Consider the following 19,065-nt stretch of genomic DNA (forward strand, 5'->3'; position numbering starts at 1 on the left):
AACGTCTGGTTTTATTTAATCTTTTTTGCACCACAAAGGCGTGTGTGTGAAAGGGGCCATGCGTAAAAGTCAGAAGGCGCTTAAGTTAATTGATGATTTGTTGTTCTCTGCATTCTTTCATCTACGTCTCTGTGCACTTCTATACACACTGTAAATATTTCCCATTCAAGCGGAATAAAATTACAGAAACGAATCCAAAAAGAACCCGGTCAGACCTTGGGAAATCGTCGAGAGACCCACTTGTCCCAGTTTTTGAACATGTCCAGCCACTTCATCTCTCGGTGCCGTGCCACCTCCAGACTGAGCTCCGCCGCACTGGGACAATAAAAAAACAAAACAAAAAAAAAAAAAGAGAGAAAATAGAATTCAATAGGATTTATACAGAATTCAAACAAGTCATAAATATTTATTTACATATTTATTTATTCATTCCTATTCAAATAACTTTGAGACAATTTATTCTGTACAAGCGTTTGCTTTAGATCCATCAGCGTACACACAATGTAAGTAGTTACAAACTGCGTCAACCAAGAGCTGACGATACACACAAACGCACGATGTATTGGGACACCCGACTGTTTCACCCCTACGTGGTTCTTCCCTGAACTGTTAGTGAAAGATCTTTAATAGAGCTACAAACCCTCTTAAACACCATTGGGATATTCTGACCGCACCCCTGGTCTCCTCACCTACATCAATACCTGACTTTACTAACACACATAGTGGAACATCTTCCCAGAAGAATGGAGCCTATTATAACAGAAAACGGGGACTAGATGTGGAATGGGATGTTCAATCTTATAGTCAGGTGTCTGAACAAGCTCATAGCCAAAATGGCTTAACAGTTGTTCTATTATGTGTTGAACAACAAATGAATAACCTTCAATCAGTTTTAAACCTTTAATCCTTAAATGAGATCAGGATTGAAGATTTCTGCATAAAATTGACACTAAAAATTATTAGCCATTAATTTTTATGTGGCCAAAAATAACTAGACTTTAAAATAAACCCTCCAGCCATCAAAATACTTCAGAGTGAAACATTGTGTGCATTTCATTCAGCAGTGTGTGTTCTGCTCTGTGCTGTTTGTTTTTTTTAACATGGAGCAAAAACCCAGATGGAGGAAGTAATCGGTAAACATTAAAAGGAAAGGAAGTACAGCTTAAAGGAAGAGATACGCACACACCGGTCCATAATAGGACCTGACACAGTATGGACAGTAAAAGGGCGAGAGAGGGAGAGAGAGGGAGAGGGGTGTCTGAATCAGAGAACCCCACATCACTGGATGAGTCACACAGGGAGGGTGAAAAAGGAAAAGAGAGAGAGACAGAGAAGGAGGGTGGGGCAGAGAGAGGAGAGTAGAGAAAGAGGTGGGAGAGAGAGCAAAGGGAGGGCAGGAGAGAGAGAGAGAGAGAGAGAGAGAGAGAGAGAGCAGTGTCTGAATCAGAGAACCCCACAGCACTGGATGAGTCACACAGGAGGGAGAAAGAGGGAAAGAGGGAGGAGAGGGGAGGGAGGGTGAGGGAGAGTAGGAGAGAAAGAGGTGGGAAGAGAGAGCAAAGGGAGGGCAGGAGAGAGAGAGAGGTTGGGAGTGTGTGAGAGCAAAGGAAGGTGGAAAAAGAGAGAGAGAGAGAGAGAAAGAGAGAGAGAGAGAGAGAGAGAGAGAGAGAGAGAGAGAGAGAGAGAGAGAGAGAGAGAGAGAGGGGTTGATGATAGCATTAAATGCAGACAGACGGACGGAGATGCTGGATTTTTGACACATGGAGCTTCTTCACCTTCCACTTAAGGCCCACATGTGCTCAATAGAGTTCAGGTCTGGAGACATACTTGGCCACTCAATTATCTTCACCTTCAGCTTCCTCAGCAAGGCTGTGGTCATCTTGGTGGTGTGTTTGTGTTATTCTGTTGAAAAACTGCGGTTCAGCCCAGTATCTAAAAGGAGTGCGTCATGTTCTGCTTCAGAATGTTACAGTACATGTTGGAATCCATGTTTCCTCTCAATTAACTGCAACTCCACATTACCAGCAGAACTCATGTAGCCCCAGAACATGATGCTGCCACCACCATGCTTCACTGTAGCCAAACAAGTTTACCTATTCTCATCAGACCACAGGACATGGTTCCAATCATTCATGCTCTTGGACAGGTTGTTCTTCAGCAAACTGTTTGAGGGGTTTCTTGTGAGCAGCTTTAAAAAGGTTCCTTCTGGAATTGAAAGGCTGCAAGTTCATACCCCAGCAACACCAAGCTGAGTAACCCCTGGGTAAGACCCCCAAAAACCAACAGCTCAGTGTAGAAATTGACTCTAAATGTACCGATTCACTGAACATGCTCACTACACAGGGTGTAACAGACATATACGAGACGAAAGGATATCGGTCAGACAGATGGCTAGACAGGCAAAAGAAGGCAGACAGACGGATGGATAGACAACATAACAGAGTGCGGCGCGGCGCTTGGTAGGAGCGTGGGATGAGCAGCAAAAGCATAGAATGAACAACGGCAGGATCGGGGGGGGAATCTGCGATGCGCTTTGGGAAGAAAAGCGCAGTCGGTGAGAGAGTGCCGGTGGGAAGGCACGTACCGGGATACGCATGCGCGATAACAACGACCGCCGTGAACCAACAATAACGGACGGTGAGAGTGTGGAAGTTTAAATAGGAGCTGGTGATGAGCGCTAAACGCGACCATATGTGCGCGATTGAAGCCGGGAGCTTCAGAGAAAGCGGCCAAGAAAGCACCTGCCACGCCCCCTTCGGCTTCCTGACAGATAAACATGTACTGTATGTATTTTTATAGCATGCCTTCATCAAACAAATTGCGGCAACGCTGTTGTGTAAAAAAACCCTCCAAAAACACGTGCATGCACTTTCTCATTTATTAACGCACATCATGTACATAAAGAAATTTCAAGCACATTAATATATTGCTGCCATTTTGATTTTCGTTTATCTCGATCATCGGTTACCTCGATGCTTTTGGCGACCCCCCTAGGACATCGACATAACCGGGTTAAATAATGTTAAACATTAACACCTGAGAACAATGATGCAACGCTGAAGACAAAGTGGTTAATTGATTACGCAATATAATCAATATTAGTGTATTGCTTTTACTTGATCTATTCTATTGTATTTTTTTATATATTCAATATTTTATATATCAAAACTCACTGCGCCAAAATTGTATATTTTATAATTAAATCTCAGCACCTTGTAACTGATGTGTGCACCTGAAGAAATGGCTTCTGTACAGAACACACTGATAAGGATGTGGTTTGCGAGATGACTTCCCTGTTCTGTGAATTATTAATGGGACAGATTTTGGTGTGTGAGTGATTGATTATTAATCTTGAATCAGCAGGGTCGGGTGCAGTGCAGACGAAGTGGCGGCTTTGCCGTCACGTATCCGCTAGCTATAATTAGCGCTCGGTGCTATTACATGCATCGTGAGAGGTGAGTGAAGGGTCAGGAGGAAGAGATAAAGAGACGGTTTAAAAGCAGGGGATGGGCATATTTCTGTCAGCTGCAGCTTTAAACTGAATTATTTGCATTTGAGATTTTAGGCATAACATTAATTGTTAAAGGAGTTCCAAAGACGAGGATTCACGTAAAATTACAAATATTGCTTACATTTATTTGTAAAACTTCCTTGTGCTGTGTGTAAGCTATTGTGCAAGAAAATTATACTAACAATTAAATCAGTCAAAGATTTTACTATAGGATACAGTTTATATAAATTTCCCTAAATTTCTAATGAATTTCCAGAAACTCCTTGTAAATTTAACTTTAAAATTCCCCAGATGATGTTCCTATAGAAACTTGTGACACAACGTAAATTACTATGAATTAAACCTCTAATGAGGGATGTGTTATTAAACATCGTGTAATTGTGAATATTTAGGCTCCACCCACTTGCCCTCGCTGAACTGCGCTCCTCCGAGAAATCCGTATTTATCCGTGCGCCTCATGGCAGGTCCGTTGAGCTCCGAGTCCGACCCGAGCGAGCTTCCGTCCTCGCCGATGCCCGATAGAGACTCGAGCGTCCCCGACATCATGCTAGCTGACTCCAGGTAGCTCAGATTGTCCAGGGCGGGGCCTGATTGAGCAGGAGGCGGCACTACGAATGAAGCTGACGAATCGTCGACTATGAGAGACGGAAGATCGGGTTTCATGTCTGACAACGGATTTGAGCCTAAGGGCACGATAGACAGAGGAGAAGGAGGAGGAGTGTGTGACGAGGATGTGTTGTTTGAGATTGGATGGAGTTGCGTGGTGGGATTTTGTGCTGGTTCAGGTTCCGCTTCTCCTCCCGACGGTTCTGCTGAGTCGCTCGGTTGTGTCAAAGGCTCGGGGGTTGTGGGGGGACCTTCTTTTCCTCGGTCAGGAGGACAGTCACAGACAGGAGGAGCTGTAACCAGAGGAGGATTCTCAGAAAGTGGTGAAGTTTCCAACTGGACGGGGACAGAAGTGTCTTTAGGTGGCACCGGTAACACAGCGGCAGCCATGATGGCTCGGTCTCCATACAAAGCTGATTTTGGGACAGCGACGGGTTTAGGTGGCTCTGCATTGAATGGCGGAGCAGAGGATGGAGGTGGAAGAGGAGCTACTGACTGATCCGCCATTGCCGAAGGTGAAGGGGTGAGGGCGGAGACTTCGGCCATCGCTACAGCCCCACTGGTCGGCTCTCTGGGGGGAAAAGAGAAGAAAAAAATGCAAAATGAGAATAAAGTTATACACATTTTACACAACACTGCATTAAATACACAGAGTTGATAGATAAATACACAGTTCACTTATTTACATTTTTGTTACATTCTGTAAAGCTGCCTTGGGACACTGATAATTGTGAAAAGCCCTATAATAATAATAATAATAATAATAATAATAAACTTGAATTGACCTTGAATTTATCTTTAATAGATAAGATGGAGTAAAAGTAATAGATGGACAGAAGCAAACAGACAGGCAAAACAATAGACAGGCAGATGCAAACAGACAGACAGACAGAGGAGAGGAAAAGACAGGCAGACAGATACCAACAGATAGAGGGCTGGACAGAGAGAGGGATAACCTGGAAGAAGCCACCCAGGGGGGCCGTAGCTATCAATTATCTGTTTATTTTCATGATTATGTAATTTCGTATTCTACCGATTATTCCAATACTTAAATGAGCACCATGTGTAATTTTGAAGGTTTGACTCGATGCTTTTTTGTATTCGAATTACTCGAGTTTTCGTTTCAGCCCTACACACAAGAATAAACAGACACAGAGAGAGAGACATCCTGACATCCGGCAAAAGCAGACAAACCGACAGATGGATAGACAGATATACAGGCAGGCAGACAGACAGACAGATGGATAGACAGATATACAGGCAGGCAGAGGAATAAACTGGCAGAAGCGGACAGGTGTATTTAACCCTAACCCTAGATGAATATACATAGACATATGGATGTCTCTATGTTGACTGCTTTTCTAAACAGCATTTCCCTGTACGTTTCAAAACATGACATTTACACAAGATTTACAGAAGAAAATCAAACCACTACCATTACCCCAACCCTACAAATTAACCAACTTTCCATTGAACAGTATTCACACTCATTGCTATTCTGCATATTCCGGTCCGGTCTCACTGTTCATGAGACAAGTTCACAGGTTCCTTGTGTATTATATTACACAAGCACACAGAAAAACTTTTAGATCGGTCACTTTGGGTTCAATTTGCATATTAAACGACATGACCAACAATTACCATGAGCTAACATGAGCGTGGGGGTTATCGTCTGTCGAGTGCTGTTTTTTTCCACCTCTTCAGTTTGGTCATTACTATTTCGGTCATTTTATACAAGAGTTAACCACAGAATCATGAGATCTCTATAGTGTGTGTGGGCGAGAGAGAGAGAGAGAGAGAGAGAGAGAGAGAGAGAGAGAGAGAGAGAGAGAGAGAACGATCGATTGTTGAAAACATGCAAAAGATTTCTGAATGCATGTGGCCACTTTTACAATCCAAACACAAACAAATGTTCAGTGACACAACAAAGTCAAACTAACTACATATTCAAAAGTTTTATTTAGAGCTTATACTTGTGCACTCTGTTATATAAAATCTTATGGTTTTTGAAACCTGTGCATTTTCCTTTTGTTTCTATGCAACAAACTCTGTCAAAGGCAAAAACACAAAAGCTGGACAGTGAACGAGTTGTAGAAAGTTCTGTGAAGTTCAAACTGGACATTTTTTGTCTCCAACAGAAGATGTGATCAGAATCCCTCACCCCTCCACTCACACATGGAGGTGGAAGCTATATAGCTTTGGGTTGTTTTGGCACAGGGAAGGCCGGAGACTTAATCTAGAAAGTTAAACTAATCCCGAACCAACACGGCTCCCATTCCATAATTCAGCTCACACCATGTGATTCCGTCTGTTTCTCTTTGGAAACGACTTCGCCGGAAAAGACGATGAGCGGAAGCGACGAATACGTCCAGACTCTGTAAGTGTTATTTAGAGAGCAGACAGTCATCGAACGTCCTGCTCAGTCACCGCACCTAAATCCTATTGAACTGCTCTGAGATGAACTGGATCACAGGAAAGGAAGAAAGAAATCTTCCACTAGTGAAGAACATCTTTGGTGAGTTTTATAAAAGGCACAGCGAAATATTTCAGATGAATGTTTTTGAGAAACAAACAATCCGAATGCTGAGAATGAAGAACAGCTTTGCACGTGCAGAGGGAGGATTTTTTAATGAAACTATATATATATATATATATATATATTATATATTTTGGGCCACAGTAAATCATCTTACCGTTACATGACCAAATCTGTTGCATTGAAACAAAAGGAACATTCATGCGCCTTTTAAAAACCGCACGTCTAGAAGTCTGACAGGTTTGAATGCGCATAAAGTGAATAAACGGATAAATCATAAACACTGCAATGCAGAGTTTTTAAAACCTGCTTACTTTTAGTTTTTTTGCTAATTTAATGATTAAAATCAAATATTCAACATTCATTCAGCAAATGTGTTATTTTATTAAAATAAATAAACAAACAAACAAAATACAAATATCACAAAACTGATGTTATTTATTAAACCTGTCAGATATCAGGGTGGATTCATTTAGTATTTTTTTGCGTACAATACAGACGACTTTGTCTGTGGGGTCAGGAGCAGGTTTTAGTGAGCGTCAGTCTGCACACAGACGTCGAGGTTCTCTCTAGCAGAGTGTGATTTCCTTACAGAGCGAACGTGAATTTATTTAAGATATGAACTCGATCCGTTCGTGATCGGAAAAACACCGGTTCACGACGCGCCCTTGCTGCGATTTAGCGTCTTTCACTACGCTTTTTGAAGGGAAGAGAGAATATTAAATACTAACACTAGATGTTTGAGAGAGAAAGAGAGATATTTCAGATCAGGAAAAACTGTTGCTTTCAGATCTCTATATGGTAGAAGGTGTTAAACTAAACAATCACACCACAGGGTGAAGGTGTCTGCACAACAGCAGCATTAAAACGCTGCTCTGTGATTGGTCCTGGAAGGAGTCTCCAGCGTCAGGGATTAGTAAAAGTTTTCAGGACGGGGGAAAAGAAAAAAAAAAAAAAAAGATGAGGGAAAATGAAAAAAGAAAAGACGATGCTTTTGAGTGGGTGAAATTTTTTTCTAAATAGTACAATGATCAGTGTAAAACTGCAAGATCTGGCATATGTAAGAGATCATCCACACCCAGGTGAGCGTTACACAATTGTCCTGCATGAAGTGGAGGTGAAGAACGGCCAGATGAGAAGCAGAAGAGAATCAGAGCTGTATAGTAAAGTAAAGCTTCACACCGTTGCTGTGGATCATCACCTTATACCATATAATCACATCCCAGCACTGATGAGTCAAAGCAGTAACTGATGCAGTCAAAACAAAACCGTCTGAATGAGTCATAATAACGCTTTGTTTTCATGATTTATTTTCTATACGGCTCTTCAGATCTAGAATCCTGCTGCTCCCACACAGAGTTAAAGCCGGGCCGTTAGACTGTATTTATTTCCATGAGGGAGAGGAGAGACTGAAGCTGTTAAGAGTTTTCTTCTCAAGATCATCTCCAAAATCATCTTGTGTCCTGAGCCGCTTAATCGAAATCACCACAGAAGTTCCACCACATGCTAAACTCCTCCATGGAGCTCAGGAAGGTCATTAGAAAAGGTCTACAATAGCGGTTTCATTCTGTATGGAACTGGAACTGGATGTTACTATGGTTACAGGTGTTCATAAGCAGAAGATTCGTACCCAACGCCGATTCAACTCAAACTATCTGCGTCTTTAATGCTTTAAACTCACGGCTGAACCAGACAGTCGCAGTCCAGTATTAACAGTAAACGTGGAATAAAACATTTTTATTCAGCACATTAATCACCACGTTCATGAGTTAAAAAAGAAAAGGAGAAATGGGTAAAAAAAAATATGTATCCAAAGCAAAACATGTTACTAATCAGCAGCTCCTGAAACGGAAGGCAGAGTGGGAGGGTGCATTCGCTCATCGATCGACGCTTAAAAACGTCACGCGAGCCACATAAAATCCGTGCACTTTTTAAAACTCCTCTCGAACAGCTGTCTGACGCTCGCAAACTTCCTCATGACAAATATAACTGTCTGAGATCAGAGAAGAGGAAGTGCTTCATGTGAGGGCTAAAGGTGCTTTTATATTTATCCACTTCTGGATGCGTTTGGGGACAAAAACAAACTTCCTGCTGGGATACGAGCTTCAGAAGTCCGGCATCTTAACCACCGCTTTCCATCCGTTTGGGTTTGAGCTTGAAAGTCTGTAGCTTAAAAATCGGCAGCAACACATCCATCGTCTTGCATCCAACATCCGTTTTTCTTTTGGTTGAGTTTTGGACGTCCCACATCGAGTCTCCGTTCGTCTGCTGTTATAAGAAGCTTCTTTTTTTTTTTCATTCAGCCAGGCCTGGGCTGCAGTCAGCGTTCCTGTTCATCCCAATGGGGTTTGAGCTCAGGAGCGTTGCCGTGCTGGAACATGTTTGGGTCTTCTAGTTGGTAAAGGGAAAATTTCATGCTACCGCACCAATACAATTGTGCACTTCCATTGGAAAAGTCAGGGGTCCCAGTACCTTAGGCATCATAGTGCAAGTTCAATGATTATACAAGATATAAACCTTCACACATCTACTGTAGAAGAAAATTATACATAGAGAACAAAAATAATTTTTCACTGCATCTTAATGTCAATCTGACCCCCGTGCATCCTTACAGATGCACTAGAACAGTAGTAGCCCGAGTGGTTTCTTGCTTGAGACGTGCAAAGTGACTAAGAGGTGCACAGAGATTCGGATCGTGAAATTAACCTCGCTCCAATGGTTTGAGTGAATATTCGTCATTCCGATCGGTTTTCCGGACTGTTTTACAGTGATGAAGCACTCTTCAGTGAACAGGAATGAATGTGTAAGCAGACACCACGGTTAAGATGTAGGGATATTGACGTGATGTAATGTGGAGCACACGTCATGCCAACACCCAACTCAACCTCAAAGCACTGTAGTCATTAATACGCTTATAATTCAACCTGAAATGGATGGTGATCCAGGACCATATATTAAGCTTTCTCTCAAACCTTGTCCTGCCCAATTCTTTACATAAAGGCCTTCGTCATTAGCACACTTACAACTGAGGATAAACGACTGAGAGCTTGCTTTGGTCAAATCCCTGACAAATGGTCTTTTAGGTCATGCAGCATAGGACAGGATGCAACATAGACTATATACAATCATATAATATATAGCAACGTATATTAAATATATACATTTATATATAAATGTATAAATAAATATATATAAACGCGTTTATATTATTAAACAATGGTCTTAATTATTGCCCAATGTAGAACTCTCCCTGTAAGATGCGCAAGGCCTCAGGGGAAATCCCCGGCCTTGCGTGAAACCGCACGCCCGTCTGAACTCACCCGCAGGCCGGCAGGATGCGCGACGTCCGCCCGGTGTCAACGTTATCCGCTTTATTTTTCCCCCCTCCACAGCTTCGTTTGCTGGAGACGTTTTTTTATTACTTATAATCACAATTTGCGACAAAACAACACGAAGGGAAAAAATATATTTGCGAAAAATATATTAAAATGTTTATTTCAAAAGTTCAGTCCGTTGACCGGTCAGGATGCAAATTCCGTGTTAGCCTAGCTTAGCTTAGCTTAGCTTCCGCAAGGTGTTGAGTTGTATGGGTTCCGGGTAACATCGGTGTCAATTCTTTAGTTCCATTCGCATCATACAGGAAAAAAAATAAGAACAGCTACATCAATGAGGGGAAGTTTTTTCTTTTTCTTCTGTATTAATATTTATATTTGATATAATGTAATCATCATTGGTGGTGCCGCCACCCGTGCACACGTCCAGCAGGCTCGGCTCCTCCTGCGCTCGAGCGCATTTCCTCCCAAAAAAACAATTGACTGACAGCTACACGCACGTGCAGAGCACTTCCGGTATGAGCCAAGCCACTGACTTCCGGTTTACCAAACCCCACTGTAATAAAAACAATTCTTATATATAGTATATGTAGAATAATATATCAAAATATACAGCTTTTATTAACAAACAAATAATAAACAAATGATTCAATTTCCACACAAAACACTGCCATGTTTTATCATTATTTCTTTTTTGTTGTTTTTTTTTCTTTTTTTTTTAAACTGCAAACTTGTAATATTACAGTTTTTTCTTTCTTAATATTAAAATTAAGAATGCAGCAAACCAAAAAGTGCATTCCTTTAAACAATTAGTACAAACAGCACAACACGATCCTTTGTTCATCTTTCAAAAGGAAGCAGAATGACAAGACATTTTGTCATCGTTCACAAACAAAACGTTTTGTCAGAATGACGGCACACGTTTTCAGCACGTTTCCTGATCTAAATTACCGTCAAGACAATGATTGAAAATGCACAGAATTAGTGAATCTCTTCTGTGTGGCATCTATGGATTTCAACTGCACAAATGTATTCATTTGATTGTATATTTGATTTATGTTGATTGTAAGAGTCTGGACAGGATTCACACTTTTACTCTACTGTATTAGTGTTTGTTCGTTTCCTGGTTGTTCATCCATGTTTTGTCACCAATTAAAGATTCACCTTTGACCCGTTTTAGAGAACTGGTTGATTATTGGTTGATCTGATGCCGTTCACTCGCCTCCATTAGTGACCTTCAAGATTCATCTGCACAATTCATCAATTCAACACATTTACACAAAAAAAAAAATTGAATAAAAATGTAAGGTTTACAGATGAAACCTTGGGTGGTTCCATGAAATTCTGGAGTAAGAACGGGAGCTTTGAGGATGGATTTAGACTGTAGGTAATGTCAACAGTCTGCTACATTGACTCAGGACTACTTTTCGCTTCTGATCATCATCACTGCACCCCGCAACCACGTATATCTGCTATAAATGGACATTAGGTGCAACCCAGATGAGGATGGGTTCCCTCTTGAGTCTGGTTCCTCTCAAGGTTTCTTCCTTATGCCGTCTCGGGGAGTTTTTCCTTCACCACAGTCTCCACCGGCTCACTCATCAGGGACAAACTTACTTATAAAGAACATATTCACTTTTAATCACCAAATTATCTGTGTAAAGCTGCTTTAAAACAATATTCATTGTTAAAAGTGCAATACAAATAAAAATGAATTGAATTGAATTGAATAATGACAACTGGTTTAATCATTTTGCATTCAACGACTTTTACAATAAACTTATGCCTAAATGTTTACGGTGTTAAAACTATTCAGGTGAAACCAATAATATATTTTGATCAACATGCCATAAACAATTGATAATGTAGGAAACAGCGGACACATTAGTACACAATCCATTAAATGAATGTAATAAAGAATTCGAAATTTGATCAAAGCAACAACAAAAGCTTTTATGATGTTAAGTAATGGAAATAAAAATATTAAGGTCTGACACTTGTTTCTCTTTACACACATTTCTACGTTGTGTGTGTGTGTGTGTGTGTGTGTGTGTGTGTGTGTGTGTGTGTGAGTGAAATCTCTTCACGATCTATATAAGGTGAGAACGATGTATACGTGACATCCTTAAAGGGACAGCAAGGCCTTCTCTGCTGATCAGAATCACTGACTCATTTTTTCCATGGATATGTATCAAAGTATTTCCAATAGTCTATTCTCTTCATTTAGAGAAGTGAAGAAAAGAGTGCAGGAAAGGTGGAGTGGGTGGAGAAGAGTGGCAGGATGGATTTGATATAGAAGGGTATCTGCAGGAGTAGAAGAGGAAGTTTCTAAGACGGTGGTGAGACCTGCGATGTTGTTAAGGATGCTGAGATTTTCATTGGGACTGACGAGAATGGAGTTTATTCGAGGGACTGCGCAAGTAGGACGTTTTGAAGACAAAGTGTGGAGATGGTTTGGACCATTATATATACCGTCTATTGGTAGGAGAATCCTGAGGATGGAGCCAACTGGAAGGAGGAAAAGAGGACGACCAAAGAGGAGGTTTATGGATGTGGTGAGGGAGGACATGCAGCTGATTGGTTTTGAAAGAGGCAGATGTAGAGGACAGGGGGGTATGGAGATGGATGAAGACTCCTAATGGTAGCAGAAAGAAGAACAGTCTATTCTTTTCATTTCATAGAGTTTCTCTCGCCTGCGTTTCTGCAAGAAATGTCTGTATACACTGGAGATTCTATCCCATCTAGACCAATCCTCCTTTATCTTCCTCTTTTCCTCCTTCCTGGCGGCTCCATCCTCAGCATTCTCCTACTGATATACCCCATGTCCCTCCACATGTCCAAACCATTAAAAAATTGTTTTTAAACATGTCCAAACCATTTTACGGATATGGGTGCTTCTGCGTAAGATAATGTATGCTGGTGGTGCAGCTGTGGCTACAGTGAAAGGAGAGTGAAAGGAGACATGTTGTATTGCTTTCAATCTTGCTTTAGTAACAACATTCAGAGATTCCTGTCTGGAATGCAGCACTCTGTTCTACTGCATTCCTCTATAATATTAATGGTTTTTACAGCCTTGGCATCATAAAGATAGTATTAAGAGGTGAATTGATTCAGTCTTGGGCCCACCACTGTGTGTTAGGTCTGGTGTATACTAGACATCAATATTTTTTTATCTTATTTTTTTCCTAAAATGCTACATTTTCTCAGTTTAAACATTTGATATGTCTTCTATGTTCTATTGTAAATAAAATATGGGTTTATGAGATTTTTTAAATCATTGCATTCTGGTTTTCTATACATTTTACCCAGTGTCCCAACCTTTTTGGAATAGGGGTGGTATATTTGTGGCATTGGTATATACTTGTTTGTTTCCTGCGATCTCCTATTGGTTGGAATTAAAAGAGGAAAATGTATCGGAAGCTAAGTGTTTGCTCTGTGCATGCAGCCAATTAAAACTAAATGTATGAGTCTTTTTGAACATAATTCAGACTTGAAATCCAGACAGTTTTAACAGTTTCTTTCATTTGCAAACCAAAAGAAACCAATCAAAAGTCTTCTGTGAGCATTATATCAGGTTACATACAGAATTCTAAACTGAATCCCAGCATGTTGTAAATATTAATTTAATGAAAGCAGGGAAACAGATCATGATGTAGTCATCTTTAGAAGAAAGTGCAGCCATGATAAATATCCAGCCATTACTGAAGCTGTAGAAAAGACGCGTGTCCCAATACTTTTGGCAAAAAGAACCCAAAAGTGCAGCGTCTGATTATCTGATTATGTTCTAAGGAGCTAAAGATCAGAAATGTTCAAAGGGTGTTTTACAATATGCAACTTTCTAGATTGGGTCATTGTAAACAGTCCTGCGTGTTACATCATGTGACGTGAGACACAGCTTCAACGTCATTACTTGCTTAAGGTAGTTTAAATGTAGAAACAAATGCGCATGAATGACAGACACAATAGCATTAATGAAGGGATACTTACTGTCATTTTCAAAGCTCATTTTCTGATTTAATAAACATCTGAACAGATTTTCTAAAATATATATATATATATATATATATATATATATATATATATATATATATATATATATATAAACATAAGCTTTGTTTTTTGGGGGGATTTGACCCTGAAACATCAGGTGATTTTGAAACCAATGTAAACACGTCCTGCAGAAACATGTACTGACGTCCCTGATCGGAATTCCCAGGATTGCATTTATGAGGACTATATAATACCCTTGACAGGAGGGGTTGACAAGAGGAAAGAGAGAGAGTGAGAGAGAGAGACAGAGAGAGACAGAGGATATTTTCCAGGATTTTTCCAGGGTATTTGTGAGGAAAACTGCGGTAAGAATCACAATACATTTTTTTAACATTATTCAACATTATTCTTTGTAATAATTATGATAATCAAAATACTTTTTAATGCAAAAAATTCAATTAGATTTGTATGTTCAGATTGTGTTTGGATTATTATTATTCCCTTTTAAATATGAATGAAAAAGAAAACGAACGTTTCGTTTTGAGTTATTTGACTTTTTGTGTAAATAATGAACCTGGACATGAACAAGAAACTTTTCAGAACACAGAACCTCAACTGAAATTGTATAAAAAAATCAGGACAATGTTTTGTTGTGTTGTATGTTCCTTATATCGGTAACAATCAGTGATTCTCCACTGTCTTGTGCTTCAGAAATTGTGCCTTTAAATCTTTAGTTTATTTTAGTTTACATTGTTGTTTTTGTGCAGTAAATACATATAAGTTTATTTGTTTGCGTCCTCGTTTGCGTCTATAGCAGGCTACTCAAGATCTTCCTCTCCAAACAATGTAAACCAGATCTTCATGGAACTCGCTTTGCACATTTGGGGTTTGGGGTTTCCAAGTTCAAGTAAACGCAAAATGTATATTATACCGAATCCTATACAGTAGTGATGGGAAGATCGGATAATTTAAGTGACTTGGATCTTTGAATCTTTGAAACGAATCTATTTTGTTGTTTAGTTCATTTCGTTTCTTTAATCAGAATTAAAATTAAATGTTACATTTTAATAAGCGGATCTTTCATCACGTCTACATACAATGACTTTGAATATAGTTCCAATCATTTATATATGTACAGTATATATAACAGCATAGCGTATATGAGAGTCACTTGACAAAAGAACGAACATGAGATTTTGCTCGTGGGCGTCCAGTAGAAAATGAACGAATCACTCTTTGAGTCACATTAAAGACTCGTTCAAAATGAACGAATCGTTTGTGAACAGGGTGTTTTTGGTTCGGATCTTGACATTATTGTCACAATGATTATAGGAGTCACGTGACAAAAGAACTAACGTCACGGACAAGAAGATTTGAGAGGTGAAGCTCCTCATTCTGCTTATCATCATTTCTCCTTACCTTCATCGTCATATTTTCATTATTAGAACTATAGTCGAAGTTGGTGTATGTAGACGTGTTTGGGGAATCTGCTGATTGGAAACATTTTATACAGTTTATTTCTGATTGAAGAAATTAAATGAACTAAATGACTCAAAAGATTCAAAGAACCGAGTCACTAAAATGATCCTATCAGTTTTGTGTGCCTCCAGATCGGAGGTTTGGAGAAGAAACACATATGGCAGGAAAGGTCAGGTGTCTGCAAACCTTTGGCAATATAGTGTACTTTTACAGCCACTTGTGGTTCTTCACCAAACTGTAATGATGGAGGCACATACTGTACTTGTAGTGAATATTTTTGGATGCTGGAAATCTTCCCTTTACTTGAACTAATACCTGATAATGCCCTTGTGCACAAAGCCAGCTCTATGAAGATCTGCTTTACATGGGTTGGAATAAAAGATCTTTCTGAACCCTATTGAAGACATTTGGGATGGAATTTTACACCCTGACTGCACCCACAGGCCTCCTCACCTCACCATCCTCAGTACCTGACTTTACTAACACCCATGTGTTTTAATCTATTGGAACATTTTCCCAGAAGAGTGGAGGTGTGGTCAGGTGTCCATAAACTTTTGTCCATATAGTGTACCTGAATATTATTTACAGCTTTTAATCCCACAGACGTACACAAAGAGACAGGTTTATATTAGAGGTAGCTGGATTCCCGCCAGCCAATCAGAAGCCAGTATTTTTCTCTTTAACGAATAATTAATGAGTTAAGATTATTGATATTGATCACAGAAACCTAATTAAGAATTCACAATCTTTAAGTTTTTGCACAAGAGCACAGACTTTTTTTTGTATCTGTTGTATTTACTCTTGAGTGGGAAAAGCAACAATTTCGGCAAAAAGATAAAGTCATAAGAATGGGATTTAAAAGAAAATGCACACCAGTGTAAAAGAGCAATGTCCTGTAATGGACATGTCACTGTTCTTAATACAATCTGAAATCCATGAACTTTATATTATAATAATGATCTCTGTTTGTTTGCAGGGGTCTCAGCATGGCAAGCAGATCCAGTTTTATTTTGCCCCCTGTGCTACTTTGGATCTGTATTCTGCTGGCAGACTCAAAATGCACCATTAAAGAAAACAAAGCCTTCTGTCTCCTGAGAAACCTGCACGAGGTTCCAGCTTTGCCTCCCAATATAACTGCTTTGGATCTGAGTTTAAATTACATCGGTGAAATCCATGAGAAATCATTCGAAGGTTTGGAAGCGCTACAAATCCTTAAGATCCAGCAACAGGAAGTCAAACTTATCTTGAGAAAGAATGCCTTTAGAGGACTGTCCAATCTGAAAGAACTAAATCTGGGGTACAACAGGGACCTACAAATGGATCCGGGAGCATTTAATGGATTATTCAACCTTCAGATTCTCATTCTTTCAGAGTGCAAGTTAAACGATTCTATTCTTTCAGGAGACTATCTGAGACCTCTGGTGTCTCTGGAGGAGATTTTACTCTCTGGAAATAATATACGTCGAATCCGTCCCGCTTCTTTCTTTGCCAACATGAGCAAATTACACACTGTGGACATTTCTAATAACTGGATTAACAGTTTTTGTGAAGAAGATCTGTTCCATTTCCAAGGAAAACAATTCACTCTGTTCAAATTGAGTGGTATCAAAATGTCTGATATGAATCCATATTGGGACTCGTGGAGTAAATGTGGAAACCCGTTCAAGAACATGTCTATTAAGGTGCTTGATTTGTCTCTAAACAGCTTCAGTGTTGACATAACAGTGCTGTTCTTTAAAGCAATCAGAGGAACCAGAATTCACCATCTGATCCTTAATTCCAGCGGCAGCATGGGAAAGGGAGTTTGGTACAACAACATGAGAGACCCAGACAGGAATACGTTTAAGGATCTGTCTGAGAGCGGCATTAAGACTCTGGATCTGTCCAAAGCCAGAATTTATGCTCTTAAGAATTCAGTATTCAGTCACATGCCAGATCTGATAGAAATCTCATTAGCTGATAATGTAATTAACCAGATTGAAAGAGATGCTTTTAATGGACTGGACAATTTAAGAATTCTCAATCTGTCCAATAACCTTTTGGATAAAATTCATTCAGAAACTTTTAATCATTTACAAAGTCTCGAGACACTGGATTTATCTAATAATAATATAAGGATGCTTATGCGAGAGTCATTTCAAGGACTGAACAGTTTGGTTCACCTTCTTCTCTCAGAAAATTCCTTACAGGATGTACACACACTAGCAAACCTTCCACAACTCAAAACGCTCTTCTTGGACAATAACAAAATTACATCATTGTACGGTCTCCCGAGCCAAACAAGAAACGTCACAACCATTGATCTGAGGTACAACAGATTAGATAATGCTGAGAGCGTCTACACCATCTTAGTAGAATTCCCCAAAATTGAAAAAATATCTCTTGGAGGCAACATGTTTTCATGGTGTACACCTAATCAGAAATATTCAGTGTCACCTTCAAACCATGTACAATTTCTTGACCTCCACCTCACCGGCTTACAAAATCTCTGGGTACAAGGACGGTGTCTGGACATGTTTGACCACCTTCACCAGCTGCAGATGCTTTACCTTCAGTATAACTCAATTCGTTCTCTTCCTAAAGACATTTTCAAGGGACTCACTTCGTTGCAGACTTTAGATTTATCCTTCAACTCTATCACCTACATATCTAACCCTAACGTGTTCCCGAAAAGTCTGAGGACACTCAAGCTTGCTCGCAATCATCTCGGGTCTGTCAATCCAAAAGCCTTCAGCAGCCTGACCACATTAGAGTTGTCTGGAAACCGTTTTCTTTGCGACTGCAGCTTGAGGGTCTTCCAGAGATGGTTAAGTCAGACAGATGTGAAGCTGTTAAGCCCTCCTGAGGAACTGAGGTGCGAGTATCCCAAACAGCAGCGAGGGAAGTCTCTCCTGCATGCCGCATTGTGCAGGGACAAAATGTAGTGAAAAGCATGAGAGGATCTGTAAAGGTTTATTTCTTATTGATGAAATCATTCGATTGTAATCAATGGGACATGGTAGTGATTTTGGATTTTGATCAACAGATCATGAGTTCAAATCCCAGGCCTGAGAGTAAAGCCTTTAAGATTAGATTAGATTAGATTCAACTTTGTCATTGTGCAAGGTAGAGTACATGTACAGAGCCAATTGCTTACATTTACGCCGCTTGTCAGCCGGCGTTATCCAGAACTGACGAGTGCATCTTTGAGCTTACGTTCAATACGAGTCAAATACTCAAGTACTGTTCAAATCAGATACTCGAATACTTTTACTCAAGTCATATTGGAATTGGTGACTTTGAACTATCTATAACTACACTTTTACCTCTGTAGTTTGATGATGCTGGGATTTGAACTCATGACTTTCCAAACCAATGTCCAATGCCTTAACCACTGAGATACCACTCTCGAGAAAAATATTCTAATCAACCCTTATCTAGCGTGTGTTTTAATCAAACCAATATTAATCCAACAAATTGACCTAATAATTAGTTTAGAATGTATTAGATACAATAGAAGTAGCCTGATTAAAGCTATTTAGCCTATATGCTAATCTCATGTAACCTATTTACTCCAAGTATAATTAAAATAATAATAATCAGATACTGATGTTCTGACTGGTGTTATGAGT

The 19,065-nt window shown here is 39.8% G+C and overlaps 2 protein-coding genes across 2 annotated transcripts in view; one reads left to right on the forward strand and one right to left on the reverse strand.

Moving 5' to 3' along the window:
- Window positions 1–10,458, reverse strand: part of LOC124397121 (zinc finger CCCH domain-containing protein 13-like) — a 26,688-nt gene extending 16,230 nt beyond the window's left edge. Inside the window, exons 1-3 of the mRNA XM_046866620.1 lie at window positions 9,974–10,458; window positions 3,915–4,688; window positions 216–315 (exon numbers count right to left, since the gene is read on the reverse strand). Of these exons, the coding sequence (XP_046722576.1) occupies window positions 216–315; window positions 3,915–4,663 (849 nt within the window). The 5' untranslated portion in view covers window positions 4,664–4,688; window positions 9,974–10,458. The remainder of the gene's footprint in view (window positions 1–215; window positions 316–3,914; window positions 4,689–9,973) is intronic.
- A 3,796-nt stretch (window positions 10,459–14,254) lies between these two features.
- LOC124396896 (toll-like receptor 5) lies at window positions 14,255–19,035 on the forward strand. The gene is made up of 2 exons (XM_046866262.1): window positions 14,255–14,340; window positions 16,431–19,035. Exon 2 carries the CDS (start codon window positions 16,441–16,443, stop codon window positions 18,376–18,378), a length of 1,938 nt encoding a protein of 645 aa, XP_046722218.1. The 5' UTR covers window positions 14,255–14,340; window positions 16,431–16,440; the 3' UTR covers window positions 18,379–19,035.
- The last annotated feature ends 30 nt before the right edge of the window (window positions 19,036–19,065 follow it).

This window comes from Silurus meridionalis, chromosome 14, assembly GCF_014805685.1.
Source record: "Silurus meridionalis isolate SWU-2019-XX chromosome 14, ASM1480568v1, whole genome shotgun sequence".
NCBI lineage: Eukaryota > Metazoa > Chordata > Actinopteri > Siluriformes > Siluridae > Silurus > Silurus meridionalis.